At 33.5% G+C, this 16182-nt stretch overlaps 1 protein-coding gene and 1 long non-coding RNA gene across 2 annotated transcripts; both read right to left on the bottom strand.

Moving 5' to 3' along the window:
- Window positions 1–211: 211 nt before the first annotated feature.
- Window positions 212–611, bottom strand: LOC122303722. The gene is made up of 2 exons (XR_006240806.1): window positions 531–611; window positions 212–368 (listed from the first exon to the last, which is right to left on the bottom strand). It is a non-coding gene; the product is annotated as an uncharacterized LOC122303722 (long non-coding RNA).
- A 13288-nt stretch (window positions 612–13899) lies between these two features.
- LOC122301290 (protein FAR1-RELATED SEQUENCE 5-like) lies at window positions 13900–15179 on the bottom strand. The gene is made up of 3 exons (XM_043112526.1): window positions 14755–15179; window positions 14451–14630; window positions 13900–14230 (listed from the first exon to the last, which is right to left on the bottom strand). Exons 1-3 carry the CDS (start codon window positions 15177–15179, stop codon window positions 13900–13902), a joined length of 936 nt encoding a protein of 311 aa, XP_042968460.1.
- Window positions 15180–16182: the final 1003 nt, after the last annotated feature.

Genomic DNA, 16182 nt, shown 5'->3' with positions numbered 1-16182 from the left:
CAATCATTATGAGAAAGATACATCCACCAAAGTCTTAAGCTTTGAGACATCATGACATAAACTATATCCAAAATCTACTCAAAACTCTGGACCCTCCAAAATCTACTCAAAATAACGAGTAGTCCAAAACCTTCAAGGCATTAGTAAAACTAGGATGTAGATGATGCAGTCTAAAAATTGAGCAAAATGCCAGGCCAAGATACAAAATAAATAAACAAATACAAGTACTTCAAGGCAACATTTATGACTCAAATGTACAGCTGCATCTAATATTTAACGGGTGTTGAAATCCCCATCCAGCTTCAATGGCAGTTCATCATTTGTTATTGTGGAAATGGCAAAGGCATCATATTTTCATTGAATTCCTCCTAGTAAAACCCCAAAAGTGAGGACGAAAGAAATTGAGGGCAGACAGAAATAGAAGGGAAATAGATATTTGGGGCAACAAGTTACATCCCACAATTGCTGGAAGGACAATAGTAATGGCAGAACTAATTGTAAGAGTTTGTAATGGTGAAACAAGTGATTACATCCAAGCCTCGAGTAAGATTTACAAAACATACTAAGCTCGAATACTGGTGTGAAAGTAAACTATGCCTTGGCTTTCCCAGTTTGGAGTGATTGGATCTTCTCTCCAAGGCAGGTACATATCTCCACTTCCCCTGGTTTCTCGTTCATATAAATGTTCTTACTATCAACTGAAACATTTGAGCTATTAATACCTCATTCTTCAAAGAAACATTTGAGTTGTTAATTTGTAGAAACATGGCCGAAGAAAAACCGAGTTTAAACACTGTAAATTGCAACCAACTGGGAAAAAGGTATTTTTTTTTTTGTGTTTATTTTTAGAGAAGAATTCTCAAATAAACATCTCTTTCTAAGTCTTAACAAGCAAATCATATTTATTCATTCTAATTAAACCGAGCCATCTCAGATAATAGATTCATCATATTTATTCAAGCCATTTCAACAAATTGAATCACTAATCAGTAATCACCACGAAAACACACAATATTCAGATTCAACAACAAGAAACCTAGATTCAAGAATCATAAATTCACATTTTGAAACTGAGATGCCCAGATTCATGAAATCAAGAAATAAAACCGGAAAGGGACATTTATCCTTACCGTCTGCCGCTGCGAACTGCCTTCCCAAGAATGAGATGAAATTTTCTGTTGGTCATGCCGTCACAGACTCACGGTCCCACTCCAGTGTCCACGAACTCAGCCTTCAGGGAATGGGAGGGCTAGGGGAGAACGAGAGAGATCTGAGAGAGAGAGTCTGAAAGTTGAAATGAGAGGGAATCGAGGGAGGGCGATGGGACTGGGGTGAGGGAATGGGAATTCACTTTTAGGGCTACACAGAACGACACCGTTTGGATTATAAACAATCCTAAACGGCGCCGTTTTAACAAGGGAAAGGGCAAAAAAAATAAATTTGGCCATCTACTGCACGGCGACGTTTAGGTCCCATTTTGCACTAAACGGCGCCGTTTCTTCCCTTACTAAATATGTCTTCTCCTTTTTTCTATGTTTTTAACACATAAATTAATAAAAGAAATTATTTGAATTAGTAAAATTTAAATTAATTAAACTATTCAATATAATTATTTAATTAACTCATTAAAAATATATATATAATTAATATTATATTGATAATGTTAATTGTTACTTTGTTACTAACTAGAGTATATCAAACTATCAATGTATTATGATAGTTCTAACTTCTAAGTTAATGCATAATAAAGAATGAACTATATATTTACATTTTGTATAGTAAGTAATAAGCATAAATAATTTAATTATACATACATGCTTTATATTTTCTTGCAATTTAGGTCATAGATGTAGAATTGTAGATGTTATCATGTTACTAATTAGTTAATGGGAAATTGGTATTAGCCATTAGGTTAGTTAATTTACAATTTATAAATTGCTTTATATTTACTCACAACTTAGGTAATTTACAAAAAATTAATCTATACACTTTAATTAGATATAGATATAGATGTTAGTAATACTTAATAGTGAATTGGTGATAAGTTAATTGATAATAATATTAATATATGTTGCCCAGATGACTAACACAAGAGGGGGGGTGAATTGAGTTGTATTAAAAAAATAACAATTATAAATCAAATATATAATATAAAATATAAACAAAATATGAAATAACAATAAATATAAAGAGTAAGGATAAGAGAGAAGCAAACTCAGTATGTTAACAAGGTTCGGCCCCACTGCCTACGTCCTCGCCTCAAGCTACCCCTTGAGGATTCCCAAATTCACTATTCAACCTCCTTCAGGTGGAGATAGAAACCTATTACACCGTTGAACAACACCGCTACAAAGGATCCGTGTAGAACACTCTCTACACTTGCAATCACCTTACACGTGGTGATTCAACTATTCCCCGTGTAGAATACTTTCTACACGCACAAGGGTTATACACACCCTTTTTCTGATACAAAAGCTGATAGTGGGTAGGTTATCAGAAAACACTCCTCAATGAGTGAAATAAGAACAATACAGCGCAAACTATATCTCTCAAAATGAATAAGAATTAAGGCTCAATGCTTAGAGAATAGAGAATGAAAGTTTTGAATGAATGTTGTATGCTCTGGATGTTGTAAATGTGAAGCTCTCAAATGATCTATTTATAGACATATGAGACTTCATATTCAAATTTAAAAAGATTCACATGTCAAAGACAACATCATTCACTTTTTCAAAAAATTCAAATAAAAGGTTCTTCTTTTTTAATTGTCAAAGACAACATCATTCACTTTTTGAAAAAAATCAAACCTAATCTTTTACTTTTGGCATATGACAAAATGAACACACTTTACTTTTTAAATTTTTCAAACAAAATCATCTACCTTTTGTATAAGTCTAAAAAAGCATCAATCACTTTTGAAAATATTCAAATAAAATATGCACATGTGAAAGATGACAATCAATCATCTTTAATATTTTTAAAATTCAACCCTTTAATCAAGGCATGCACATGCAAAAGATGACAATCAATCATCTTTCAAAATTTTTAAATTTAATTTTTAAAAATATTCATGCACATGTGAAAAATGTATTTTAATACTTTATGATAAAATATTAATTTTGAGCATTAATCCTAATTTCAAATTTTAAGAGATTTACAACATTACTCTATGACTTTAATGTGAACTTGTTTCCTTCTTGCTCATGCTTGGCTCTTTTGATGTGCTTGATTCCATTGTGTGAATAACTTGAGCTTGAAACTCCTTTATTCTTTGAATTCATTTGTTATCATCAAAATCCTTGTGTAGATTTATAATCACATGAAACTTGAAACCTTGGGTTCAACAATCTCCCCCTTTTTGATGATGACAAATACTTGATAGAACTTGAAACCTGTATTAATACTTAAGCTCCCCCTGAAAATATGCGTTAGTTTTTTAAGCAAAAATATAAATATAATTCTAAGCATATATAACAAGTTTAGTAATTTAAACAATGTTAATGTTCTAGTCTAAAACTTCTCCCCCTTTTGGCATCATTAAAAAGGATCGGCAGCAACTAAATGGACTGAAGAAAATGATGCGTTTAATAGTCACTGTAGATAGTTGAAAAAAGGAGCCATCCGTGACCCGACAAATGCTGCAAAGTCTCGAGGCCTAACTCTATGAATTTAGTGCGGTTAGAGATTTAAACAATCGCCTGATGCTGTTGACAAACGTGATTGAAGGCTCTGAGTTGCTATAAAAAAATGATCATTTTCATCTATCGGATGCCAAAAAAATAATCGCTTCTTGACCTGAGTTCTGTTTTTCCACAACGATAGAATGACTGAGCAATTCTCTTCCACTAATGTTCCAAACTTGAATCAGGAACCCTTGACGCATCAATCATCAATCTTCTCTCCTGAGGCCATCAATACCATGATAGGAGCAGTGAACCGTTTTTCTAGTAAGGCTGATACTGAGATTATTGCAGAATCAAGAATGCTCAGTAGTCAATATGCTGCCTCTGATACGATCATGTCTCGGAGGTTAATGGCGAGGGTGAGTGAGATTGATCATCTCAACATGCAAATATTTGAGTTACGACAGAAGCTTGCTAATAAGCATAGTGAGAATAAAAGGCTAAAGCAAGAAAACCAAGAATTGAAAAAATTTACAGATTGGTATGCTCATAATCTGCAACCACGAATAGAGGAGCTGGAACGAGAAAGTGTTTAGATACAAGGTCAACATCGGCAAATAACAGCAGAGGTTCATCGTTTACTAGAAAAATAGGGACAATCTACTGTTAATCTCGCTGGCTTAGTAAAAAAACTTTTGACAATGTGTGTCCAGCATATCTTGTATTTCTTTTGACTAAATAAGATTTGAAGAGACAATAGTTTGTCTTATTCTTTATGCTATCTCTATAAAATCAATCCTGAAATTCACTCAATCCGCATCAAGTTTTCATCTCATCGCTATAACTCATCTACATTCCTTCAACATTCTCATTTTAAGCCTTCTATTATTTTCTCAACGGCTCATTCTTTTAACATTTCTCTAGATCCATCCATGAGGCATTCTGCATCTCAACCTCCTGTCCTTTCTGCAGCTGCCATTGGTGCCATGTTGCAGTAAGAAAATAATAATCTGACTAATAAGTCAGATTCTGATGCTATTTATGACTTGGTGAGTCTTGGGACTCGCTACTCTTCCTCTATTGTTGCTTTTTCTCAGTGGCTACAAGCCAAAAATTACAAAGTTGAAAAGCTCAAAGAACAAATTGTTGTACTTCAACGAATTGTTCAAGAGTCTCACACAAGGGAAGGAATCATTCGGCAGAAGAATAAACAGTTGAAATCTTTATTAGATTCTTCATTCCGCTTGCCGGTTCCCATGGATAAGAATGACATGATATTGTATGAAGAGAATGAGCGTCTCAAATATGAGACTAAGAATCTCAAGTTTATGTAAAAGTATTTAAAAAATCTATCTCTATTTTTATCGACTCTGGTCTATCTTTTAAGAGATATTCATAGCATGCATCATACCTATTTCTCTTCTGATCATACATAATTTATCTTCTGGTAAAGGTTTTGTGAAAATATCTGCTAACTGATCGTGTGTGTTTGTGAACTCTAATATTATATTGCCTTTCTGCACATGATCTCGAAGAAAATGATACCTTATTTCAATATGCTTAGTTCTAGAATATTGTATTGGGTTCTTTGAAAGATTTATAGCATTTGTATTATCACATTTGATTGGAATGTGATTATACATGAGTTTAAAATCTTCAAGTTGTTGCTTCATGTAGAGAACTTGAGCACAACAACTACCTGCAGCAACATATTTTGCCTCAGCAGTAGATAGTGCAACAGAATTTTACTTTTTACTAAACCAGGAAACTAGTGCATGACCTAAGAAATGACATGCTTCACTAGTGCTTTTTCGATCTATTTTACAGCCAGCATAATCTGAATCTGTGTAGCTGATTAGATCGAAAGATGTGTGCTTATGGTACCATAACCCTAGGTTAATTGTACCACTAAGATATCTAAGAATGCGCTTAACTGCAATTAAATGTGATTCTTTTGGAGATGATTGAAAGCGTGCACATAAGCACACACTAAACATAATATCTGGTCTACTTGCTGTTAAATATAATAAGCTACCAATCATACCTTGATATATCTTCGAGTCAACTGGCTTACCGGATTCATCTTTATCAAGTTTAGTTGATGAGCTCATTAGTGTTCCAATTTCCTTAGCATTTTCCATCCCAAACTTTTTTAGTAATTCCTTAATATATTTTGATTGATTGATGAATGTCACACTTTTTGCTTCCTTAATTTGCAATCCGAGAAAGAATGTAAGTTCTCCCATCATGCTCATCTCAAATTCTTCCTGCATAGTATTAGCAAAAACTTGACACATATTTTCATTAGTAGCACCGAATATTATATCATCAACATAAATCTGAATCAAAAGAATATCATCATTTTCATATTTAATGAAAAGAGTTGTGTCGATTTTTCCTCTTGAAAAACCTTTTTCAATCAAGAAACCACTGAGTCTCTCGTACCAAACTCTAGGAGCTTGTTTAAATCCATATAGTGCTTTTGTGAGTTTGAAAACATAATTTGGGGAAATATGATTTTCAAAACCTGGAAGTTGCTCAACATATACCTCTTCATTTATAAAACCATTTAAAAAAGCACTTTTAACATCCATTTGAAACAGTTTGAATCTTTATAACAAGCATATGCAAGTAGCATTCGAATAACTTCTAATCTTGCGACATATGCATATGTCTCATCATAATCGATTTCTTCTTCTTGATTAAAACCTTGGGCTACAAGTCGAGGCTTATTTCTAGTAATGACTCCGGACTCATCTTTCTTGTTTCTAAAAACCCATTTTGTTCCAATAATAGTATGATTTTTGGGTCTAGGAACAAATGTCCAAACATCATTTCTTTCAAATTGATTCAACTCTTCTTACATAGTTAGAATCCAAGATTCATCAAGAAGTGCGTCATCAATATTTTTGGGTTCAATTTGAGATAGAAAAGCAGTATGATTGCAAATATTTCTAAGAGATGATCGAGTACTTACACCTTGTGAAGGTTCTCCCAAAATTTATTCCACTGGATGATCTTTCACAAATTTCCACTGTTTGGTTGCATCTTGTATTAAATTTTGATGATCTTTCCTGATGGCCCCATATTGAACTTCCTCTATTGTTTTCTCTTTGTTGAGATTGAGACTTTCTGTGTTATTTATACCTCCTGTTTCTTCATCAATAGATTTCTTGGAGAGTGGAGAATTAGATTCATCAAATACTACATGCATAGATTCTTGTACAGTCAAAGTTTTTTTATTGAATACTCTATAAGATTTACTATTAGTAGAATATCCGAGAAAAATACCTTCATCAGATTTTGCATCAAACTTACCTAAATTATCCCTGTCATTCAAAATAAAATATTTGCATCCAAATACATGAAACTAACCAATGTTGGGCTTTTTCTCATTCCAAAGCTCATAGGGGGTTTTATCTAACTTAAACCTTAGCATAACTCTATTTATAACATAACATGCAGTACTTACCGCTTCGGCCCAAAAATAACTAGGCAAGTTGTTCTCATTGAGCATTGTTCTTGCCATCTCTTGAAGAGATCTATTTTTCCTCTCTACTACCCCATTTTGTTGAGGAGTTCGAGGAGCAGAAAAATTATGCACAAAACCGTTTTCATCACAAAAAGTTTCAATATTTTTATTAACAAACTCTTTTCCCCTATCACTTCGGATACTTGAAATAATATAGCCATTTTCATTTTGAATTCTCTTGCATAACTTGGTAAAGACATTATGTGCCTCATCTTTATGAGCAAGAAAGATGACCCAAGTATATCTAGAGAAATCATCAACAATAACAAATGCATAATATTTTCCTCCTAGACTTGCAACTCTATTTGGTCCAAAAAGATCCATGTGTATCAGTTGCAATGGTCTAGTAGTGAAAATATGTTTCTTAGTTTTAAAAGAAGTTTTTGTTTGTTTACCAAATTGACATGCATCACAAATTTTGTCTTTAAGAAAATTTGATTTTGGTAAACCTCTCACAAGATCATTTTTTGAAAGTTTGGAAATAAGTTCCATATTAGCATGACCTAATCTTCTATGCCATAGCCAACTAGTTTCATTTTGAGCTGAAAAGTAAATAGCATCTTGTGAGGTAATTTCTTCAAAATCGATTGTATAAACATTATTGTTTCAAAAAGCAATAAAACAAATATTACAATCATGATCATTCAAAATAATGCATTTATCCATTTTGAAAGTAACTGTAAATCTTTTATCACATAATTGACTTATACTCAAAAGATTATGTTTTAACCTTCAACAAGTAAAACATCTTCAATTATGAGAGAAGATTCATTACCAATTTTACCTATTCCCATGATATTCTCTTTCAAGTTGTCTCCAAATGTCACGTGTTCTTCTTCTTTAGATCTAAGATCAAAGAACTTAATCTTGTTTCCCGTCATGTGTCTTGAACATCCACTATCTAAAAATCACTTATTTTTGCTTGTGGATGACTTCATGCATACCTATAAAAACAATTAAAATGATTTTTCTTGGTATCCAAATTCTTTGAGTCCTTTATTTATTAGTATTAGAGCAAACAAGATTTTTAGGTACCCATATGGCCCTAATAGTCATTGTATAATTTCTACTAATAGGACAAGTATGATAATTATGACCATTTCTATTACAAAAATTACAAATAGCATGTGAAATATATGAAAAACTTGAATGATTATAATAATATCCTTTTTTGACAAAATTATTTTTATAAAAATAATTTTGAATATTAGTCTTTGATGTAGAATGATTATCAAAGAAATTTTTATAAGGTTTGTATTTTTGTTTTGGTATATATCCCAAACCTGCCTTGTCAAAAACACATCTTTGACTACCAAGAAGTTTTTTAAAATTTCTTTTTCCATTCGTAAAGTTTTCAACAATATTTTCTAAATCGGTTTTCTTCTTATTCAATTCAAGATTTTCATCTTTCAAAATGATACTTTCTTTTCTTAAAATTTCAATTTCGTTTGTTAAAAAAGAATTTTTCTTTTTCAAAGCAGTATACTTGATACCCAATATTTCAAATTCCTTATAAATCTCTTCTAAAACATTTTGCAATTCTTCATATGAAGGATTTTCAATATTATCAAGATTTGTTACCTCAATGTCATCTTTAGCCATTAGACAAAGATTTGCTGATTCTTCATTGCTTGCTTCACTATCTGAGCTACTTGAATCATCATCCCATGTAGCTTTCATTACTTTCTTGCCCTTGTTTCGATCTTTCTTTAGCAGAGGACAATCTGGCTTGATATGACCAGGTTTATTGCATTTATAACAAATTAAAGTGTCATTTTTACCTGAATCTTTCTTGGAAAACTTTTTGAAGGATTTCCTCGGAGGAGTTCTATTTTTCTTCAAGAACCTTTGAATTCTTCTTGTTATCATCGCAACTTCTTCATTTTTATCGTCATTTTCCTCATCTTCATCACTTTGACTTTCATGAGGAACAACTTTAAGTGTTAAGCTCTTCTTTGGCTTTCCTTCTTCTTCTCCTCTTTTCAATGTGTACTCATGGGTGATAAGTGATCCGATAAGTTCATTGATTTCGAGCTTCTTGAGGTCTCTAGCTTCAAGAATCGCTGTAACTTTTGATTCCCAACGTTTTGGTAAAGAGTTGAGAATTTTTCTTACTATCTCCACCTTGGAATAAACTTTGCCAAGAGCTGTCAAGCTGTTTATGATGTTAGTAAAACGAGTGTGCATACTAGAAATAGATTCATCATCATTCATCTTAAACATTTCATATTCATGAGTAACAATATAAATTTTTGATTTCTTTACTTGCGAAGTTCCTTCATAAGTTACTTCCAAGTTATCCCACATTTCATTTACCGTAGCGCAATTCATTATTCTATTAAACTCATTTCCATTAAGAGCATTATATAATAAATTCATAGCAGTTAAATTTAAAATATAAAGTCTATCGTCTTGACGATCAAACTCTTCTTCTTCCTTTTTGACCTTTACTCCATCAACCACTTTTGTTGGAATATAAGGTCCATTTACAAAACATTTCCAGATTTCTCTACCTTGAGTTTGAAGAAATATTCTCATTCTAACTTTCCAGAATAAGTAATTATCTCCACAAAAGAGTGGAGGCCGACTGCTAGATTGACCTTCACCAAATGAAGCTGCAATGTTAGCCATAAGATCTTAACTCAAAAGATAGTTCATCTTATAATAGAACTCTTAACTCTGATACCAATTGTTACCCAGATGACTAACACAAGAGGGGGGGTGAATTGAGTTGTATTAAAAAAATAACAATTATAAATCAAATATATAATATAAAATATAAACAAAATATGAAATAACAATAAATATAAAGAGTAAGGGTAAGAGAGAAGCAAACTCAGTATGTTAATGAGATTCGGCCCCACTGCCTACGTCCTCGCCTCAAGCTACCCCTTTAGGATTCCTAAATTCACTATTCAACCTCCTTCAGGTGGAGATAGAAACCTATTATACCTTTGAACAACACCGCTACAAAGGATCCATGTAGAACACCCTCTACACTTGCAATCACCTTACACGTAGTGATTTAACTATTCCCCGTGTAGAATACTTTTTACACGCATAAGGGTTATACACCCTTTTTCTGATACAAAAGCTGATAGTGGGTAGGTTATCAGAAAACACTCCTCAATAAGTGAAATAAGAACAATACAGCGCAAACTATATTTCTCAAAATGAATAAGGATTAAGGCTCAATGCTTAGAGAAGAGAGAATGAAAGCTTTGAATCAATGTTGTATGCTTTGGATGTTGTAAATGTGAAGCTCTCAAATGATCTATTTATAGGCATATGAGACTTCGTATTCAAATTTAAAAAGATTCACGTGTCAAAGACAACATCATTCACTTTTTCAAAAAATTCAAATAAAAGGTTCTTTTTTTTTAATTGTCAAAGACAACATCATTCACTTTTTCAAAAAAATCAAACCTAATCTTTTACTTTTAGTATATGACAAAATGAGCACACTTTCCTTTTCAAAAAATTCAAACCTAATCTTTTACTTTTTGTATATGACAAAATGAGCACACTTTACTTTTCAAATTTTTCAAACAAAATCATCTACCTTTTGTATAAGTCTAAAAAAGCATCAATCACTTTTGAAAATATTCAAATAAAACATGCATATGTGAAAGATGACAATCAATCATCTTTAATATTTTCAAAGTTCAACCTTTTAATCAAGGCATGCACATGCAAAAGATGACAATCAATCATCTTTCAAAATTTTCAAATTGAATTTTTAAAAATATTCATGCACATGTGGAAAATGTATTTTAATGCTTTATGATAAAATATTAATTTTGAGCATTAACCCTAATTTCAAATTTTAAGAGATTTACAACATTACTCTATGACTTTAATATGAACTTGTTTCCTTCTTGCTCATGCTTGGTTCTTTTGATGTGCTTAATTCCATTGTGTGAATAACTTGAGCTTGAAACTCTTTTATTCTTTGAATTCATTTGTTATCATCAAAATCCATATGTAGATTTATAATCATATGAAACTTGAAACCTTGGATTCAACAATATATTATAATATACCTTGGTTAATTATTAGAATATTAATTTATAATTTTACATTTAAAATTTTATATTGTAACTGGTAATAGTCTGATAGGTTAGATGAAAATGACTTATTAATTATATAAAATAAATATATAAATTTTTTTTAGAAAAATATTAATTCGGTCGGTCTGGTCTAGAAAACCTGGACTGTGGACCAGACCGAAGACCGATTTTAGCAAAATGGCAAGACCGAAACCGGCCATGCATTTGCTCGGTCCGGTTTGGTCTGGACCGAACCTATCGGTCCGGTCGGTTTTTCCGGTCTGGACCGATCGCTGTACACCCCTAGTCAAGAACACGAGGAAAACACATACGGAGGGAGTTTTGCTTTGGGTAAGGCTACAATGCTGCTCCAAACGTACTGCTGGGCGTTTTTTCTTTTTAAAAATTTTTCATTTCACACTTTTTAATCACTTTTTTAATTATTAAATAAAAAAAATACACCAATATATTTAAAATTATTTTCTTAATCATTAAGTTAAAAAAAAAATTTTTTTTGCTCAGCGGTCAATCACAAGCAGCAAAGGGGCTTTTTTCCTTTTGCTTTTGATATGTAGTGATGCAAATGCAGGAGTTTACTATGAAGGATTCTAATTTGTCAAAATAGTTCTGCTTGGCCACTAAGAATTTTCAGATGAAAATTTTGAGTTTTAGGATTTAATATTAAAATATTATATTTTAATATTATTATTATTTTAAGATTTAAAAAAATTAAGAAAAAGTTGAATTGTTTATTATATTTTGTATGGAGATTTAAGAAAATTTTAATGATGAGATGAGAATTTTATATTTGAGATGAAAAATTCAAATGACTAAACAGTACCTAACTATTGTTAAACTCACAACTTAGGAACTTCCGTTCCAAAGAGGAACTGATTAATTATTTGTATTTTTTAATTACTAACTTTCCCATCTTTTGGAATCCATTGCATAGCTTTTCGGTTATTTACAGTGAAATGAGAGCGTCCTAAGTTCAAACCTAATTGAGACATTCACCCATATGACAAATATAACACTCTAAACACAAATCTTAAACCCAAGTCGACACATATTACCTACGCGCACAACTTTCTTCCAGGATTTCGAATTAATAGAGATGCTTTACCATTCCCCAGGGCCACAATGGCAGCCAACCGAAGTTTAAATTTCTTAATTCATGTGACAAGTGACCTGGAGAACCCATCACTTGGGATGGAAATTACTGGCAATTAATTTTATATCAATCTCCAATATCCTTAGAAGGTTAGCTATGGTTTTCAAAATACCCAAAAATAATATGTAATTTCCCATAACAATAAATGGGAACATAAATAATTTTAAGAAAAAAAAGGAGGCCCAAGGCCTAAGTGAGGGGCAGCCCACGTATAGGAACATAAATAAGGCATAGACACTTAATGGCAGGATTGTAATTTTAACCAAAGGTTCTTCAAAAGATGATTACGGGGGCTTTAAAGGGCATTAAGGTAATATAAGAGTTTATTTGAGGGGCTATTGGGAAAGTCTAAAGTAAAGCAAATAAAAGAGTCTAGGAGGAGCTTACAGGAATGGCTCACGTGTATCATTGGAACCAAAGAAAGAAAAAGAGAATCAAGTGTCTATGCGATGCTTTATCGAGAGGAAGCTGAGGCGACGACAGCTCTGGGATGGCTGGAAGTGACCGGCAACACCACTGGCCTTCTCGAAATGGTGGTGTGAACCAAGGGAGGGAGAGAGAGAGAGAGAGAGAGAGAGAGAGAGAGAGAGAGAGAGAGAGAGAGAGAGAGAGAGAGAGAGAGAGAGAGAGAGAGAGAGAGAGAGAGAGAGAATCTGTTAAACCGAAACAAAGAACAGAGGGAGAGAGAAAGAAGATTCTGGCGTGGGCTTACCGGAAGGGAGTGGGTTGGACGAGATTGGGCTGGTCGGCACTTTCTGTGGCTGTTTCCAACAAGTTGGTTGCCTTGGTTGGCTGTGAGAGTGGTTTTCTAGGTTTGTAGGAGCTATTACGTTGGACTGGTGTGAGTTTTTTTGCCTATCTTTGTATGTGAAGAGTCTGAGTATAATGTGGGATTTTATGGAGAAAGGGTTTCTTATTTATGTGGTCTTCAAGAGGAGTTTAGATAGGATCTGATTTGAGTGTTGTTCTGATTTCAGAATATTTTTGAAAATAATTTGAAATCCATCCGATAAAAATAAGGAATACAAGATAAAGGAAACCTCTTTAAAACTCTACTTAATATGGTTTATTATCTTATTTAACAAATAAATAATTATAAGCATATGAAGAAAGATAAATAAGTAATTAATAAAAATAATAAATAAAATAATAACATAACTAAATAATTTCTAACTGAATTAATCTAAATTCTGGGTTCGTATGTTACAGTCTCCCTTTCCCTATCACAATATGTGGACTGAGTACTTGTTTTGAAGAACCAACAGTTGCTATAACATTTGCGGTACCACCAACATTGGGACAATTTTGGATGTATGATGGGGGATCTTGATTGCCAGAATAGAGATCAATCATTGCATGCAATTTATTAGTTACATCCAAAGTACATTCTCTCGAACTCGCAGCATGAGTAATCATCTTATAACAGATGTTCAAAAGACTTGAATAAGCAATAGAATCCTCCCGTTGCTGTACTGTGTTGTAGCTGTTGTGGAATAACATGTATCTTCTTTTGATATCCTTCCTCTATCGATCCAAAATGTACCCATCTGGCAATGATTTAATCCCGTTACATTTGAACACAGCGAAGATGTGCCGGCACACTATCCCCTTCATTTCAAATAAACCACAAGAACACTTTGCAGCACCTGTATCTTCCTGACTAAAGTCCACTAAATGTATAACCAACTTAGTGAACTCTTCAAGACAAACTTCCTCCTTTACTACATAGGTCTTTACTGTACCATGCACTTTGAGTAAAACTTGGTCCAAGTTGATAACACGAGCAAGTTGTTGTTGAACTTCCCAAAACTTTTCATTTGTGTACAAATCTTGATATCTCTTTTCAATTGGAGATCTAGAGATGCAGGGAATTGTGACATTAAATGAGTATAAGTCTGCTACATTTTCGTTCTCAATTTTCTTTTTCAATGCATTATCATATTGATCGAAAAACTCTTTTCAAGTTTGTTTTAGCACGAACATAGCTATCAAAAAAGGCATTCATGCTCTCGTTTCGTTGAGTTGTACTCATTCCAGTCCAAAAAACCTCTCTCAAGAATACTGGTACCCATTACTCATGCTCAGTGTATAAACTTTCCAACCACACATTCTCATGCAAGTTGTACGTGGTGATGAACTGATCCCAACATTTCTCGAACTCTTCCTGAGTTTGGGTGTCATACACACATTTCATTAGTGCAGTTTTCATTCCAGTTTTGTAGAAACCATAGCTACCAAGCTTTTCGGGGACTTTCCTAAGTATATGTCAAAGGCAAAATCTATGTCGACTTTCGGGAAAAACAATTGAAATTACATTTTTCATCGCTGTCTTAATTAGTGATAATAGCCTTCGGCGCTATACCATCCATACATTGTAACCAGGTCTGGAACAACCACACGAAGGTCTTAGTATCCTCTGAGGAAATCAAGCCAGCTCCCAACAAAATTGATTGTCCATGGTGGTTTACACCAACAAATGGTGCAAAGAGCATCCCATATCGGTTCGTCAGGTATATGGTGTCGAATATGACTACATCACCGAAATATTGGTAGGCTGCTCTACTATGGGGGTCTGCCCAAAATACAATCTTTAACCTATCGTCATCATTCAGGTCCATTAATGCAAAGAACGCCAGATTTTTGTACTGCATCCGTAAAAAGTAGTCTCGAAGCACCCCAGTACCATCTGCACCTAGTCGTAGATGTCGTGCCTTGTCGATGTAGTTACGACAATCCTTTTTAAAAAATGGGACGTTCTCAAATCCACCCACACCAACAACAAGAGATCTGAAACTTTTATTCATTCAGATGCCAGCCATATCATTTGTATCAATGACTCTTTTTACAGATTCACTTACTTCTCTATTACATCGAAAGAAGCGTGATTTCTTTGGACTGAGGTTGTGGTTATGGATATTGTGAACTGCATTTAGCCAAAACTTTTCTTCAGCAGTTTTTGAGGCATTAATCTTTTGCCTTACATTTCATCTTTCCTGTCGGACGAGGGTTGGAAACATTCAAAATCCTATTCTGGGCCTTCCCACCACGGGCACAGGCAATTGTGACATATCTAACAGTCCCATCCTCTCTCCTCTCACTCTTTTTTGTTATCACCCCAAACCCGCATTTCTTATCATATTCCTTATAATAACTCATTAAATCTTCTAAGGAATTAAATTCCATCTTGGACTTTGGCACATCATCACCATCCATTTGCACTTTCTTAGATGCTTCGGCACTGGATATGGGGGTTTCAGTTTCCCCACCATCTATTATCCTGTGCATCAGGTATATCCGCAAAACATTCATCAACTCTAGAGGATGTACATGGCGACTCGGTTTCCCAACCATCGGGTCCACTATCTTCTGTACCTTGGAATTTGCTTGTAATGGAGCTTGTACTAATGCGAGATACTGGGCCTTCCATGCCATGTTGAATTGGGTAACTACCATTTTGGCAAAAAGAAAGAAAAAAAACAATGCAATTAAGCTCTTTTAAAAAACAAAATTATTAAAATTAAACTTGTTCGATATGACATCACCATCTGTAGGTTGCTTGGATATTGGTTGGCACTAGGATATGATAAAAAAGCCGGTGACCACGCAGGTATTGGTCCATAGTAATCGTGCATGTAATTTGTGATGTTTGGACAAGTTGATGGTATGTCCTAAAATATTATTGGATAAGTTATTGATGTATTTTGAAAATAAATATCAACTAATAAACAAATAATGTTTTCGATATATTAAATAATATAACATACCGCGGGTGGGGGATTTGAGTTAGATGGCTTTGAATTAGATGGG

Source organism: Carya illinoinensis, chromosome 1, assembly GCF_018687715.1.
Source record: "Carya illinoinensis cultivar Pawnee chromosome 1, C.illinoinensisPawnee_v1, whole genome shotgun sequence".
In the NCBI taxonomy this organism is placed as follows: Eukaryota; Viridiplantae; Streptophyta; class Magnoliopsida; order Fagales; family Juglandaceae; genus Carya; species Carya illinoinensis.
Note: the sequence above shows the minus strand (reverse complement) of the source record. Positions and strands in the feature narration are given on the sequence as shown.

Coding starts and splice junctions, on each gene's coding strand:
- LOC122301290 (XM_043112526.1), bottom strand. CDS start 15,179: ATGAATAAAAGTTTCAGATCTCTTGTTGTTGGTGTGGGTGGATTTGAG. Junction 14,631..14,754: donor GTGTGGTTGTTCCAGACCTG/GTTACAATGTAT, acceptor ACATATACTTAG/GAAAGTCCCCGAAAAGCTTG. Junction 14,231..14,450: donor AGTTTATACACTGAGCATGA/GTAATGGGTACC, acceptor CTGCATCTCTAG/ATCTCCAATTGAAAAGAGAT.